Source organism: Rana temporaria, chromosome 6 (genome assembly GCF_905171775.1).
Source record: "Rana temporaria chromosome 6, aRanTem1.1, whole genome shotgun sequence".
NCBI lineage: Eukaryota > Metazoa > Chordata > Amphibia > Anura > Ranidae > Rana > Rana temporaria.
The window spans coordinates 65419287-65436694 of NC_053494.1; the positions used below are offsets into that span (position 1 = coordinate 65419287).

The following is a 17408-nucleotide window of genomic DNA, read 5'->3' on the forward strand; positions in this document are numbered from 1 at the left end:
TCAATCACAGCCTATCTGTACCATGCGATTAGCTTTGGCCAATCACAGCAAAAGACACTTGAAAGAAAACGTCCCACAAGCCGCTTGAGTGCCTTCGTCATATACCACTTCCTCCCAGTCTGAATATAGATATCAGATATTCCAACCGCTTACAAGCATAAAACAAGATGATACTTGTTTAGTTGCTGAACATGGATTCTTTATTAGAACCAGAATACAAGTCTTGTATACAGTAGAAGAGGAGGTTCCTACCTCCTGCTCATATTACTCCAACAATACAACTGTAACCAGAAACCTAATTAACATGAGCCAATTAGCCAATCCCTTAAACCTGCCAATGTGACTGTGCCCTCCAGCAGGAGTCAGCCTGTCTCCTACATTGTACAGAGGCCAATGTGATCAGCTGTCTCAACTAACATGAGTTCAGAACCAAACAAACCAATAGTCTACATATATCCTGGGAGATATTGTGGATTAATAGTATGGTCTCATTTTAAGTGATCCAAGACATATTTTCTCAGTCAACCTGTGCCAGGATGAAACAAGGGTTTCCCAACCTTTCCAAGGGATTCTGGGTCCAAGGGGCATACCGTCACAACACTGAATGAATCCGTTTCATTCAAATGGTTGCTTATACCAATGAAAATAATTGGTGTAAGCAATCATGATAAATAAAGAAAATGCTTAAAATCTTTTTTTTGTATTTACATACGGTCACCAGTGTCCCTGATTAGCGCCACACCAGTTATACAAGAATGCTGTACCGCACTGGTAGTATGTTTGTAAATTGCTTCTTTTTCCAAAAACGTGTGACAAAAAATGACTCCATGAAAAAACTCACAATGCCTCTTCTTACTAAATACCTTGGACTGTCTACTTAACCAAAAATGGGTCATTTGGGGATATAGTTATATAGTAGGCAAGGTTGAATAAACACGACATACATCCAGTTCAACCTGTGTAGGTGCACGTGTGTCAGTGTCTATAATTGTTTCCCCGTATCCCTGTATGTGGTGATCTTTAACCACTTCAGCCCTGGACCATTTGGCAGCCAAATGACGGCCACTTTTTGCGCTTCGGCACTGCGTTGCTTTAACTGACAATTTTGCGGTCCTGCGCCGCGGCTCACAAACATCCATGACCTTTTTTCCCACAAATAGAACTTTCTTTTGGTGGTATTTGATCACCTCTAAAGTTTTTATTTTTTACACTATAAACAAAAATAGAGCGACAATTTTGAAAAAAAAAAAAAAAAATATTTAGTACTTTTTGCTATAATAAATATCCCCATTTTTTTTAAACTACATTTTTTTACTTGTTATGGCGGCGATCTGCGATTTTTAAGCGTGACTACAACATTATGGCGGACACTTTTGTTGCCATTTTGGGACCATTCACATATATACAGCGATCAGTGCTATAACGATGCACTGATTACTTTGTAAATGTAACTGGCAGCGAAGGGGTTAACCAGTAGGGGGTGCTGAAAGGGTATTCTAGGGAGTGATTCCAACTGTTAGGGGGCGTGGATTACTTTGACACGTCACTGGTCACTGCTCCCGATGAAAGGGAGCAGACAATCAGTGCTGTGTCACTAGGTAGAATAGGGAGATGTCTTGTTTACAAAGACATCCCCCCGTTCTGCCGTTCCGCGATCCGATCGCGGGACACCAACACACATCAAGTCCACGGGTCCTGCGTTGCTTTGCCTGCCCGTGCCATTCTGCCAACATAAATCTATGTGAAGCGGTCAGCAAGCGGTTAAGATGTACATCCAAGGGTCTTTTAAAAATATCCATACTTCTTGATGTGATATTCTGCTGTTTTACAAGATTTTGTTTGTGAGTGCACTGTTTGAAGTTTTATTTTGGTGTGCTATTAAACCTTTGATGGTATCACACTATTTGCACTTCTTTTGTCTCTCTCTGACATATATGTGGAACTGATTGGATGTCATATTTGGATTACATCTTTATTGACGGGAACAACTACATCTGATAAGGTTTTTTGTGCCAAAACACAAGAGTGTGAGGCATACCTATCCGGTGAGTGTCCATTTGATGGGGGAGGAGTCACTGAGCACTGTCGGGTGTGGTGGAAGTTTTTGAAAAAATTTGAAGATCGCAGGATCCTTATACACATGAACTTTGCTTTGTTTGGCCACGTTCTAAATTATTTTTAAAGACTGTCTCTTGCACTTTCAGTGCGTTCACTTCACGTTTAAGTCAATCACGGGTGTTTATTATTACAGTCACAGTTTAGTGTTTATTTCTTAAACTGGATATATTTTGTTTATTATCACTGTATATCATTACATATGGGTTGTAGTAATGTATTTTATATAGTCAAATATGCACAGTTATTTGATAGCGCTGTTTTAATTTGTTGACACTCCTTAGAGAGTTTCATCATCTTACATTCTTTTTGTTCACTTATTATCTTCTAAACAGCAGCTAGGCATCATCCACTCCTCCATAGGCGCAACGGTGGGCGACTTTTTAGGGCGCATTCTATAGATCACCCATTGTTACTATCATCCATACTCCCCGCTGCCACCAATTGTGGAAGTGAGTTCCACATCCTTATTGCCCCGACAGTTAGAAAAAACCTGCAGTTTAAAGGTTAAACCGCTTCTCCTCCAATCTCATAGCGTTTTTTGAACTGGATGGACTTGAAACAAGGACAAGTAGTCACTTCCGATTACGGGACGTCACAGAAAGAACACCAGTATATATAATCAACTGGGAACCTGTTCTGCTTGGTTACTTGGAGAGCTGTCCAGGATTTTCATATTCATTCTGAGTTTAGATGTAGCCAACGTAGAAAACTAGAAATTTAGGACTCTCGCAGAGAGAACACCAGAATTTAAAACCTGGAAAATCTGTTTGTTGGCGTTGAGGATTTACCATATTTAGCATGAATTTACCAGCACTCATTGGCTGAGGATAGAGACATTAAAGATTTAACATATTCGTCATGAACCTACCAAAATCTGTAAATAGGAAAAAAAATATATTTAAGGACACTTGCAAAAAAACTGTGTCATGTTGGTTATGGGCATGGTTGTGCTGGCTATTCTCTATTTTTCTTTTTGCCAGTATCCATTTCTCATGTAGGCAACAGTATAACTTGACAATCTTAAAAACTCCTGCATCCCTTAATGGACGGAAAAAAAAAGGGCATTTCTGGTTAATTACTTTGCACAGTGGAACCTTGGATTATGAGAATAATCCGTTCCAGGAGAATGTTTGTAATCCAAAAGTACTTGCATATCAAAGAGAGTTTCCCCATAGAAGTCAATGGAAACGAAAATAATTAGTTCTGCATTGACTTCAATGACATGCAATACTGCATGTGGCCCAGAGGTGGGGGGCGCCAGAGAGCCTATGGAACACTCGGAAAGGACCGGGAGAGGAGCATTTCCGAATGGCTCCGGCGCCCCCACACCGCAGGCCAAATCCGTTACTGCAGGCCCCATTAGCTTGAATGCTGCTTGTTTTGCTAGACAACACTCGCAAACCGAGTCAGAATTGAGGGGGGGGGGGGAGTTACGCTTTCAAAATGCCCGTTAACCACGTTACTCATAAACCGAGGTTCCACTATAGTTATTTTACCAGTCTGAGTATAAATAGTTATTAGCAAAGTTTTCCTTCAACAAAAAGCAATTGAAAATAAAATACTCACGTGTCATAGGTGTAATAAGCATGCTCAAACCGATGGCAAGAACGTGGTGTGACTTTGTAAACACCTAAAATATAGATGAAAAAAGCAGAATTAAAGAATCGTTATAGTGAGAACCCTTCACTGGTTGCCAGTAAAGAACAGGATTGCCTTTAAAGCACTCTGTCTGACACATAAGTGCATCCATGGGAAGGCTCCGCAATATCTATGCGAAAAGATAAAAGCTCACAACGCCAATCGCGTCTTGCGATCCACCGACCAAAAACTGCTCCAGATACCCAAAGCCAGATACAAGTCCAAGGGAGAAAGAAGGTTTGCTTTCCAAGGTCCTAGACTATGGAACGCTTTACCAACCAGCATTCGGTTGGAGGAAAACCACCTAGCCTTCAGAAGACAGATCAAAAAACTCTGCTTTTTTGAAGCTCTAGAAAGACAGCAACAACTAGCGCCCAGAGGCGATTCAGTTCGCATGCGCCGCGCTATATAAAATTTTCCATTCATTCATTTTGTCATTCATTCATTCATTCATTCAATACAATGCAACTTGCTTTGTTTTTATAGCGTTTGGTTAAAAGTAGAGCTGCACGATTAATCGTTAAAAAAAAAAAATAGCAATCTCAATCCAACCCTCCTCACGATCTTAACCCAGCATTTCAACTATTCATGTAACAAGTGCAGAGCCATTCTCTGCTCAGAGCTGTCAAGAAAATAAAATAAAAAAAGACAGAGGCAAAGTTTATTACAACGTTAAAAAGTTAACACCACATACATACAACATAATGTACACTGTAATCTTACAGATTACATTACTGTATCAAATAATTTCATCTCTTTTTTCCCCAATGCTTTGTCCAGTGCCCTGCATGTAGTTTTATATTACATAAACTGTTCTTTCTGCCTGGAAACTTGAGATGTCCATAGCAACCAAAAACTGTAACTTTACGTCAAAGGTGGTTTCAGATCAGATAGAAAACAGCGATAGTAAATTAGAATTGAGCGATAGTGATTTGTGGGGAAATTCATCAGACACTGAAAGTAATGACAGTGACAATTCTGCAACTGAGCAAATTTCAGCATTTTTGATTTGATTACATTATTGAATAAATAGTATTTTTATTATTTGTTATATTTATAATATTATAATTTCGTGTTTTTAAAAACTTTATCATACCCAGGATGTCTACTAGAGTGTTGTTTGGACAGATTTAAGTGTGTTATTCCTAAGAATTACAGGCCTACAATATAAAGTGCCAATATAAGCGATGCTTTCGCCATCAAAAATCTGACATAATCATACTGCCAGGTAGGTTAAGACATGGGGGCAGATCCTCAAAGAAATTACGCATATCTCTTGATACGCCGCGCAATTTCAAATTTTGCACGTCGTATCTTTGTTTTGGTATCCACAAAACAAGATACAACGGCATCTCAGCTAGATCCGACAGGCGTACGTCTTAGTACGCCGTCGGATCTAAGCTGCAACTTTTTCGGCGGCCGCTAGGTGGCATTCCCGTCGAAATCCGTGTCGAGTATGCAAATTAGCTAGTTACGGCGATCCACAAATGTACGTCGGCCCGGCGCATTTTTTGCCGTCGTTTGCGTTTGGCTTTTTCCGGCGTATAGTTAAAGCTGCTGTTCTGAGGCGTACTCAATGTTAAGTATGTCCGACGTTCCCGCGTACAATTTTGAATTTTTTTACGTCGTTTGCGCAAGTCGTTCGCGAATAGGAATTTGCGTAGAATGACGTCACCTTCGTAAACATTGGCTGGTTTAATTTCGAGCATGCGCACTGGGATGCCTCCAGGGACGACACATGCGCAGTTAAAAAAAAAAAAAAAACATAGTTTACGTCGTTGACGTATTGACATAAAACATGCCCCCATTACATCCATTTGAATTCCGCGCCCTTACGACACGAGAGATACACTACACCGCCGTACGGCGCAAATTCTTTCAGAATAAAAAAAAAAAAAAAAAAATGATGTTACGGCGGCGTAGCGTATCTTAGATACGCTGCGCCCGCGGAAAGGTATGTGGATCTGCCCCCAGGCCTTTTTCTGACACACACACATATACACATATACACATATATATATATATATATATAATGTGTGTGTGTGTGTGTGTGTGTATCACACACACACATATATATATATATATATATCACACACACACACACACACACACACACACACACACACACACACACGTAAGCAACAAGTGTCAGAAAAAGGCCTGGTCTTTAACCTCCCTGGCAGTATGATTATGTCAGATTTTATTTATGCAGGGGTCTTTCAAAAGCAATTTTTGGGGAAAAATACACTTCAATTAAAACACGTTTTTTATATTTTTTGTATAATGTGAATGATGTTATGCCAATAATCTTGAGAGAATTGTGATATTTATTCTAAGCAAAAAAAAAAATAATAATTGTGGATTTTCATTTTATCCAGAGTCGTGCAGCTCTAGTAAACCTGTCATATCACAAAACATCTAAACCAGTGTATCACACAAGCAGCAGGCCAAAAGGTAGGAGGTACCCTGTTTCCCTGAAAATAAAACCTACCCCTAAAATAAGACCTAGTGTACTTTTCCAGGAGGACTGCAATATAAGCCCTACCCTGAAAATAAGCCCTAGTTTAAAACCCTTTAACCCACTCTATTACAGTAGTACACAATGTACAATGTGTGTTTTTCTGTAACACAAATGCAGGGAAGAGAGCTCCGGCAGGTCACAAAAGCGCAGAGCGGTGCTATAATGAAGGTATTTGGCACAATTATATTACAGAAATACACACATTGTACATTATATACTACTGTAATAGAGTGGATTACAAGATTTTACAAGCATTTTAACTAAGTTCACACTGGGGATTCCTAACAGGCAGGTCGAGAGAGGGGAAGAGAAGACAGCACATTACATGGTAAGACCTACCCCAAAAATAAACCCTACTGTGTCTTTTGTTGCCAAAATTAATATAAGACCCGGGCTTATTTTCGGGGAAACACGGTACCTCCCCATAGAAGTCATTAAAAAGAAGATCTTCTGTGTACCTAAGGGAGCTCCAGGAGCACACCGTATATTAGAAAAAGGTCCAGCTACAAGACAGAGTCCAAGTCAACCCCTTCACCCCAGAATCACATAATGTTATGCAAGTCCCTATACTGAACTGTAGTAGTCAAGGCGACAGGTCAGATTTGCAATCTAAAAGCTAAACTAAAAAGGGGAGTAGTGTACATTTCCCAATAGACTTTGGGGGCCCCATAAGCCAAAGAAAACAGTTTGGGAAAAACATCTGTTAAAATACTAGTTTCATGTAAAAAAGCGGAAGAATGCAGTTTTCATCAGTGTATACAATGGACTACTACATATTTTACTTTCCTCCTGAATCCAGTTAAATCAAAATTATTATGATATGGATACTGTAGATAAAATAAAGTATATGCATCATATAAAGCAGACCAAGAAGAGGCCTTTCATTTATAACCATTGCTTTATCAATATTTGCCATCTCTTTCCCCTATAGGAAAAATGCAATTAAGTGTATAGACCATGACCAATTAAAGTGAATCTCCATAACCTTGTAGTTAAGGCCTCCCCCGTTTTCATAACCTCCTGCTGCTGTCAGTCAAATTCTCTGAGCCGGGAAGAGGGGGCGTGGCTGAGTGCACCGTGTGTCCCTATGGCATACTGCTTGCTTTGGGGGCACCCGCAAAAAAAAAAAAAAAAAAAGGAGCAAAGAGTGTCAGTGTCACTCAAGAGGAGGGGGCAAGGGACCGCTGTGTGCAATTCCACTGCACATAGCAGGTAAGTATTACCTTTGTTTTTTTAGTTTAAAAAAAAAAAAATTGCCTTTACAACCACTGTAATGTAAAGGCAACCTTTTTTAGTTTTGGATAAAGAAGGGAAAAGGATCAGACTTCTTGTCAGGCTTTCATTGCTCTGTCCGCTAGGGAGATTCACCAACTCTGGATTTCCCGTTTTTTTTTTTGGTTTCACAGATAATGGTATCAGGACAAACACTGAATTTTCAAAAGAGAAAGAAAGAAGCAAAGGGAAATCCTCCAATGGAGACAGCTGTTCCTATGACAACTTTCATATATATGAAATTCCCCAGTTTTCTGCTCATTTCCCGTTGTGTCTCCAGGACAGGAAGTGAAGGTAAATCTTCCCAGCAGGATAGAGAAAGCAAAAAATAACTTGCTGAACAATGTAGGGACCTCAGGAGGTCTTATTGTGTTTTTCTTGCACAAGTTTTTTACACGTTCTGTATGCAACTTTTATTATGTCCATTTGGTCACTTTATTGTACTCTGTGCCATACTGTATTTTTCTAGCCATAACCTCAAATGGATTTACGGAATAAAAATAAAAAATAAAATAGGGTTATTCACCTTTCCCTACCCTACCTAACCCTTATGCCCCGTACACCATCACTTTATGTGATGAAAAAAAATGACGTTTTTAAAAACGTCACTTTAATTGACCATGTGTGGGGGAAAACGTCGTTTTATGTCTTCTAAAAAACGACCAAAAAAAATTGAAGCATGCTTCAATTTTATGTGTCGTTTTTCAAAACGTCAACTTTTACTTCACAGAAATTGACCGTGTGTAGCAAAAACGTCGTTTAAAACAACGTTTTTTCACCCGCGCATGCCCAGAAGCTACCTATGAAGCGAGCTTCAATGGAAAAACGTGGTGAACGTAACCTCGCTTTGCTAGAACATTGTGAGAAAAACGATGGTGTGTATGCAACTTCATCTTTGAAAATTGAAGTTTCAAAAACGCCATTTTTTATTTCACAGAAAATGTCGTTTTTTTTCATCACATAAAGTGATGGTGTGTACGCGGCATTAAAGTTTTGGCTGTCGCTACACTTTCCAATTGCCAGCTTTTTGTTTTGTCTGAAACGGTTTTTAGTGGAAAAGCATAAGATAAAGAAGCTGACTTTTTTAATAATATATGTCATAATAGGTCCAGGTTTTTATTTTACAACAAATCTGCTTTAGCAGCAGTATCAATTTAAGCAATTCATAAGGAACTACATTAGTCATGTGAGAATGCGTAGCTAAAGCCAAACTTTTTTTTTTTACACATTTTAGATAAAATAAGTGTCCTCATGGCAATGGGGACTGTGATGGTACTTAAAAGAGGAGGTCCAGCCTCCCACAAAAAATGAAAAAAGTCAGTAGCGACGGATAAGTGAAAGTTCCACTATTGAGTGGGAACTCCACTTTAATCAGGCGATCCAAAAGTCTCAAACTGTTTCCAGAACAGTAGGAGAGGATTATCTTCCAATTAGGTCATGAATGAATTTCAACCATTTCCCACTATATCCAAAACAAAAAAATATGCTTTAGATACACTCTAAACTTTCTTTTAAAATACGAGAAACATCTAAAAAAGACAAAAATATATAAATAAAAAACATAAATCACCTGGTTTTGAAAGGCAAAACCTGTTCACGCCTTTTGTTAAATTGTAAACGCCAACGTGTTCTGGTCCATTTCCATCCTGGTAAAACTCCTGTTTATAAAAAAAAAAAAAAAAAAAATCAGGCAATTTCCATTACATTTTTCTTAATGTTTTTAAACAAATATACAAAAGGAATGTACAGTGGCAAGATGCATTGAGATGTGCAGCATGTTAAAAAATTACAAAGATAGTGAATTTTTTGGTCTTTTGACCGAGTTCTTTTTTGTTTGTCTTTTTTCTCTTTACAGAGAGACATTCTCATGGTAGACCATCATAACGAAAGGAGCCTCCACAATGAGAGAGATCAGATCTGTGCATCATGCAAGTACAAAATAAACTAGTATTGCTATTGTATTTATTGAACAGTCCATGGAGCACAGTTTACCAGTGGTGTGTGTATTTGCACATTTGCAATGTAAAAATGATGCCCTTAATAATGTACAATGTGTCCTGTTGGTGGATGCTGCTGCATTAGAATACAAATGCTACCTTTCATTCATTTCAGCTCTGACAATTACACTCCAATTTCTAGTACACTGCATATAGTGAAGGCTATGTGGATCACTCGCATGCCACCTTCTACAATATAAAATAAATAAAAAAGTATTGTAGTCTTTACAGAATACAAGGCATTCTGTGATTGGAGGAGGGGAGATTGTACTGTTAAATCCTCCCCTTGTCCAATCCCAGATCTTTAACCTCTTTGCCACCGGGCCATATACAAAAGACGTCTACAGCACGGTCAAGTTGTTCTGGGAGGACGTCCCTGGGACGCTGGTTCCTCCCTCTCCTCTCTGTACCGATCGGTACAGTGTGAGAGGAGAGGGGGGAGAGCGGAAGCAGCTGCTGTGGGCTGGATCTGTGACAAATGCAGTCACAGATCCAGCCATCCATCCCTGCGCAATACTCTGCAATAACCCCCCCATACTCTGCAATACCTGCTAATATGACAGAAACGAGAATTTATTTTTACAGAATTTTCAGTGTTTTTTCTTTTATAGCGCAAAAAATAAAAAACCCAGAGGTGATCAAATACCACCAAAAGAAAGCTCTATTTGTGGGGAAAAAAGGACAAAAATTTCAGATGGGCACAATGTTGTATGACTGAGTAATTGTTATTCAAATTGTGAGAGCACCAAAAGCTGAAAATTGGTCTGGTTAGCAAGGGGGTTTAAAGTGGAGTTCCACCCATAAATATAACATTACATCAGTAGTTTTAAAAAAAATTCATTAGTCCTTTACAAAAAAATTGTTATTATGCCTTCAAAGTGTTGTTGCTAGGCAGAATAGTTAATCTTCCCACTTCCTGCACCTAGGTGCTTAATGCTTTTTAACACCCAATCATATGAATCACATCCAAAGTGCAGAGAGTCTTACCCCCTTGTTTCTGAGGCTTAGGATAGAAAGATGGCAACACAATATCCTGGTTAACATAGAATCAAGAAACAAACTTTGGCTGAGGCCATAAGAACAACTTTGTCAGGTTTAAGGACTAGCTCTGGCGTGTTCGCATGCTACACGTGCAGAGCCCGCCAGGAAGTGTGCACGGCGCTGCGATAATCACAGTCAGGGAGACATTTCAGATCTCTGCAGCCGAGCATCGGGACAATGTCTCCCTGGCTGTGATTAGCGCAGCGCCGTGCACACTTCCTGGCGGGCTCTGCACGTGTAGCATGTGAACACGCCAGAGCTCATCCTTAGTCAGGATGGAGCACCAGGAACCATTCTGAAACTCTCATGAAAAGAAGTCTGGCAGCTCGATGCAACTTGAAGTAAAATTGGTAAAAAAAATTATCCATCAAGACACAAAGAGAATCCATTTCACAGCAAGTTTGACGCATTTCAACCCTACTCTGGACCTTAGTTATAATGTTACAACTTTTGAAAAAAAGGCCTGGTTCACACTGATGCGACAATCGCGCAGACTTTGGAGCACTCGTCACATCAGTAGTCAGACCCTATTCAATGCAATGAAATCGTTCCAAAACAGTGCGACTTGAGCCGCTCCAAAACGTTCCTGCACTACATTTGGTACTTCAAAGTCGTGCCTAGGTCCAACTTCAAAGTCGTGCCTAGGTCCAACTTCAAAGTCGCACGAAAGCCACAGGCAGGCTGGCAAGTGTGCTGGTAAATCTTTTGTTTGTGATCTTTAAATACAAAACATCCGGTAATCGAGGAAGGATTGAGGATGCTGTGGAGGATGCCTCCAATCACTTGTCAAAGGGAGCCTTAAAGTGGTTGTAAACCCTCACATATACCCAGTGAAGTGACTGGCCTCAGGTGATACACAGATGAACAAATTCTCCTACACAAGTTGTACCGGTTTATCTGCAAACTTCTCTTCTCTATGTCCATTCAAAGTCCTGGACCTATAAAAGCGTTTGACAGTACGGAGAAAAAAAAAAAGGGGGTTGGAGATCTGAAATTAGACTCTAAAGAGCTGAGTGAGGTGGTTAGGTTGTGGTGTGAAAGACATTTTTGTGAATTCTACAAAATGGATTTGTATACTTCGATCTCTTTGAAACTTGGCTTGGTCCAGCTCAGCTTTGCTGACACAAAGTGTTCAATGCCTCTGGTCTTGACTGTCCCTGTCAGTATTGCTGGCTGGTTTAATGTTTTTGCCTGCACAAAGCAGCGGATGGTGTTAGCACACGACTGCTCTGTACAAACAGGAAGTGGTTGGAGTGCATTCTGAGATACAAGAACACTTTATAAATGCCTCACTAGCACACCATAAATTCTTCAGATACTGTTAAGGGGCAGTTACAGATCTTTACTATTGAAATCAATGGAGGCAGCCGACTATTGAAAGTGACTTTCTGCTTAATTTTTAACATGACAGAACATAACACTATGGTTCCTGTGTATGCAGCATTGTGTTGTACCCATTTGTAGCATTCATGTCAGGTGTTGAAGGGCGGTTTTGAGGTTTTAAATAATTGCTGAATAAATGACACTCAAACACATGGTATTGACACAAGAGGCTCAGATTCTTGGTGAAGGAAGATTAAGAGTCTGCAGGGAGGTTGGATAGGGATACTGGCAAGGGAAGGTGTGGAAAAATACTTCTAGCCTCTGCAGTCAGAACAGCAATCAAATGTGCCATTTGGCTCATGAAATTCTGCATGACTGTGGTAAAGTCCTCCCAGGATACAGTTGAGGAGACGGTCATGTCCAATAGAGCCAATGAAGGCTCAGAAGTAGGCGAACACTCTGACAAAGTATCAGGTATCTCATGGGCACGCTGCAGGTGCACTGAAATAATTAATGGAGTGCATGCTGGAGAAACCTGCTGCACCCAATGGTCCTAACAAGGAAGCTCCTAGTGCTCAAATCGCACAACCTAAAAATAAAAAAAAGACTCTTTAAAGCCAGGGTCACACCTGGGGCTGTGACATGTCTCTGGACCTGGAGAGCAATCTGCTGCCAACTTACACCGCATACGAAGGTCTAGAAAGCAACAATGCAGCACCCAGTGGCTGAAGGTCACATTTCAGTCTAGCCTAGCAAATCGGCCAGTCCAGCCGGGTCCGAGTACAGCATTCTACAGTCAAGCTTGGGAAAGGTTGATCTGAATATCTACACAGAGACCAGTACAAAAAAAAAAAAATTTAAGTGGCTAGCAAAAAAAGTAGCCCTTTGTCAGCAGAGCAGAGAAAGGATGTTGAGACAACCAAAAAACTGAGGCAAGCTGGGAGTAAAGAGCTTTTTCAGAGTGAACCCACAAGTTTTTTTAAAACTGTTTGCTAGCATCCAATTCTCCTGAAAGTCAGTATAACCAAAAAGTCAAGTCTTACTGTGTCCCTCAATAGAAAAGAAAGGACCATTGTTTATTTATTTAAAGCGTCTGATGTCACGTACACACGATCATTTTTCAGCATGGAATAAAACGTTGTTTTTTCCCAACTTCATCATTAAAACGACGTTGCCCACACACCATCGTTTTAAAAAAAATGATCTAGCAAAGCGCGGTGACGTACAAGATGTACGACGGCACTATAAAGGGGGATGTTCCATTTGCCTTTGGGCTGCTTTAGCTGATTCAGTGTTAGTAAAAGACGATTTGCGCTTTTTTGTCTGTTACAGCGTGATGAATGTGCTTACTTATGAACGGTAGTTTTACCAGAACGAGCGCTCTGTCTCATAACTTGCTTCTGAGCATGCGCGGGTTTTTAACATCGTTTTAGCCCACACACGATTATTTTTTACAACCCGCAAAACTACATCGTTTAAGACGACGTTAAAAAATGCATCATGTTCGAATTTTTTTTTGCCATTTTTCAGAACCTGAAAAATGATGTGAAGCCCACACTCGATCATTTAAAATGCCATTTTTTAAAAACTACGTTTTTTTCATGCCGAAAAATGATCGTGTGTACACGGCATAAGACTTTTACAGAGTAAATGACTTACCAGGGTTATAGCATGTGAAAGGGAACATCTTAGCATGTAGCCAGTCTGTCTGAACTCCACACCAACAACATTGTCTTCTGTAACTTCAAACTCTACAGATTTATTCTTCCAGCACCAGTCTTCCTGGATAATGCTCGCTTAAAGTCAAACACACAGGAAAAAATTATGTAGAGCCTCCCATAAGCCATTATTTTAACACGATCACTTAAATTCTAAAGACACCTGGTAATCTGTGTATAGTGCTATATGTTTTACCAAACTTTCTATAGTACTTTTTAAAAAAAGTTTGTCGGGCTGAAAAAGTCTGTCTAGTTCAACACACAGACACACACACACACACAATCCCATATACACAATCCTATACCCACAGTTAATCCAGAGGAAAAAACCCCAGCAAAACATGCTCCAATTTGCTACAGCAGGTGAAAAAAAAAATCCTTCCTGAGGCAATGGGATATTCCAACTTTACATAAAAATGTTAGCGCCCCAGTTATATTATGTACAACATATACATTTTGATGTCAATCATTCAAAACGGGGGCACAGACCGCAATAAAAAATGACAAGCCCTAAGAGGAGTGCTGGCTCTTATTTAACCACTTCCATACCGGGCCTATTTTGGCACTTCTCTGCTACATGCATAAATCATAATTTTGTTAGAAAATTACTCAGAACCCCCAAACACTATATATGTTTTTTTAGCAGACACCCTAGGGAATAAAATGCCGGCCAGTGCAACTTTTTATCTCGCACAGTATTTGCGCAATAATTTTTCAAACGCCTTTTTTTGGGGGAAAAAACGGTTTTGTGAATTAAAAAATAACAAAACCATAACGTTAGCCCAATTTTTTTGTATAATGTGAAAGATGAAGTTACACCGAGCAAATAGATACCCAACATGTCACGCTTTAAAATTTTGCACACTCATGGAATGGCGCCAAACGTCAGTACTTAAAAATCTCCATAGGCGTCGCTTATTTTTTTTGTTACAAATTTAGAGTTACAGAGGAGGTCTAGTGCTATAATTGTTGCTGGCACTCTAACGCATGCGGTGATACCTCACATGTGGGGTTTGAACGGCGTTTACATATGTGGGCGGGACTTGCGTGTGTGTTCGCTTCTAAACGTGAGCTACCGGGGATAGGAGCGTTTAAAATTTTATTTTCTATTTTACTCAATTTGTTTTATTTTTACACTTTTTTTTACATTTTTTTTTTTTTTTATGACTTTTATTCCTATTACAAGGAATGTAAACATCCCTTGCAATAGGAATGGTTTGTGACAGGTACACTTTATGGAGAGATGCAGGGTCAATAAGACCCCACATCTCTCCTCCAGGCTGGAAAGCATTAGATTGTGAAAAAAAATTCACCGATCTAATGCTTTCAGCCGCGATTGCGGCTGTGTTTACATTCCAGGACCCAGGCGTGACATCATAACCTCCGGGCCTCCGGGCCTCCGACGATCATAGAGATGATTGGTAACCATCTGGAACCGCCGCTATGATCGTTCTTATGGTGCAGGGATTCGTCGGCTGAAGAGATGGATATCTGAATGCCTGTGGCTGCAGGCATCATTCAGATATCCCCACTGAAAGTCCAGGACGTCATACGACGTCCTTGGGCTGGAAGTGGTTAAAAAAAATAAAAAATGTACACTCCCACAATGCATTTTGTTCCACAAATGGACAGCAAAGCAGCCGAAAGACAAAATTTTATTTTCCTATTCACGGTACACTATGGGGTTGATTTACTAAAACCAGAGTGAAAAATCTGGTGCAGCTGTGCATAGTAGCCAACCAGCTTCTAACTTCAGAATTTTCCATTAAAAGAGAAGTCTGGGATTTCTTCTTTTTTTTTTTTTCTTGAGTTATCTGCCATTTTTATCCACAATCACTTGTCTTACCTTTGTATTTTCCAGGCAGGATATCCTCAAAATTGAAAGTAGCACCTTCTGTCTTGCTAGAAATCTGCAGGGTGCGCTTCTCTCTCTGTCTGGTCATAGACTGCAATGTTACAGTAACGTCACCACAGGCATCTGTGCATATTAGAAACATAAATGTGAAAACATCAATATATTCTAGTCTGTTGGTAACATCTGAAAAATGATGAAAAGACAAGGGATTATAAATTGTTATGTTAAAAAGGTTCCCCTCCCTTTGTACAGATTTCCCCTTACTTCCCGTTGTACCTTTGGGAAGTGAAATCTCCAAGGAGAACAGAAAAAGCAATAAAATGTATGTATGCATGCATGCATGCATGTATAATATATATATATATATATATATATATATATATATATATATATATATATATATATATATATATATATATATATATATATATATATATATATATATATATATATATATATATATATATATATATATATATACATATATACACACACACACACATACACACACACACACACACACACACACGTTTTTAACCCCTCCATAGCATCCAAAATTTGAGTAACGTTTATTTATAGACAAACGTTTTTTTTAAAGACACTGAACCAAAGCAAGAATGAAGGCTAGGAAAGTTGGAATATGCTGGTTCCAGGGTAACATCCTAAAGTACCTAAACAAATGGCAAATCGGCCAGTAAACTAGTACTTTCAGAAGAGCGGGTTAGCAATGAAAAGGCATAATTTTGTCAAAGTATCTTCATTTCCCCACACCCTGCTGCAGTGGTCAGATATTGGTAATCATACCAAGATTCACCGCCCAATCACTTTTTTTAGCTTCACCATTAACATATTTGTACATGCTCCTACCATAATCCAATTATCCCTAAATGACTAACAAGGCTATTACAATTAAAGAACGCATGGGCAGTTTTACACTAGCTACTAATTTTTACAGACGTTATTAGAGTACAACACTTCACCCAGATAATTAAGTCCTGCATGATCACTTCGGGTTGGCCCCTTTTGCAGGTATAGCTATTCAAAATTTTAAATATAAGTGCCTATAGGTGTTTAAAAAAGTAATAAAAGCTGTCTGACCTTGCTCTGCATGTGCTCAGTTGCTCTCCATTTTTGGCATTGTGCCAAAAATCAGAACCACTAGAGGCCGATCTGCTGTCAGCCTAAAGATTTACTGTAGCTCAGGGGTGGGCTCGGGGTTTCAAGAAAATGGCAGCCTCCGGGCAAGGAGAAACAGGAGTAATGCTGGAAGCAATTTACAGCACACCAATTTTACTAGCATAATTATTCATGTGGAATGTATTTTTCTTGCCCAAGAACATTTTTTAATTACGTTAAGGGTACAGTTCCACTTTAAGGCCAGTCCCGCACTGGTGCACGGCAGTCTGGCTACAGTGCAGGTTTATCTGATTTTCACGCATTTTACCCACGGTTTTAACTGCAGTCCCATACATTTTCAATTAAGGTTGCTTGTTTAGTTTCAATAGTTTTATTACATAAAAAAAAAAACACACAACAGAGATACAATTTGTGGTCATAATATCAAGTTACATCTTGAAATACCTATGGAGTACCACTATAACATATAATCGTTTAGAAAAGGAAGAGAAAAAAAAAAAAAAAAAAACACACACACAACAAGGGGGATAGTGAACAGACCACCATTTCCAGTATTTAGACACAAACCTCCTCACATGACTATGTATTTTAGTATCAATAATTTGTATTAAGTTTAACATCTTAAGAGAGCGATGTCTCGCCGAAGGTGAGAAGACAGATGGCCAAACCAAACTAAAAATAGTTGGAGAAAGTAGGATTAATGGAAGAGTATGTTAACTAGAGGGGGGGAAGGAGGGGAGAGAAAGGAAAAAGGTGTGTGGGGGGGGGGGGGGGGGGGGGAGTAGCTC

The 17408-nt window shown here is 39.5% G+C and overlaps 1 protein-coding gene across 1 annotated transcript in view; it reads right to left on the bottom strand.

The window, feature by feature from the left end:
• Positions 1 to 17408, bottom strand: part of LOC120943545 (nodal modulator 3-like) — a 123224-nt gene that overhangs the window by 60659 nt on the left and 45157 nt on the right. The window contains exons 14-17 of the mRNA XM_040356910.1: positions 15475 to 15606; positions 13570 to 13706; positions 9120 to 9207; positions 3685 to 3748 (exon numbers count right to left, since the gene is read on the bottom strand). Of these exons, the coding sequence (XP_040212844.1) occupies positions 3685 to 3748; positions 9120 to 9207; positions 13570 to 13706; positions 15475 to 15606 (421 nt within the window). The remainder of the gene's footprint in view (positions 1 to 3684; positions 3749 to 9119; positions 9208 to 13569; positions 13707 to 15474; positions 15607 to 17408) is intronic.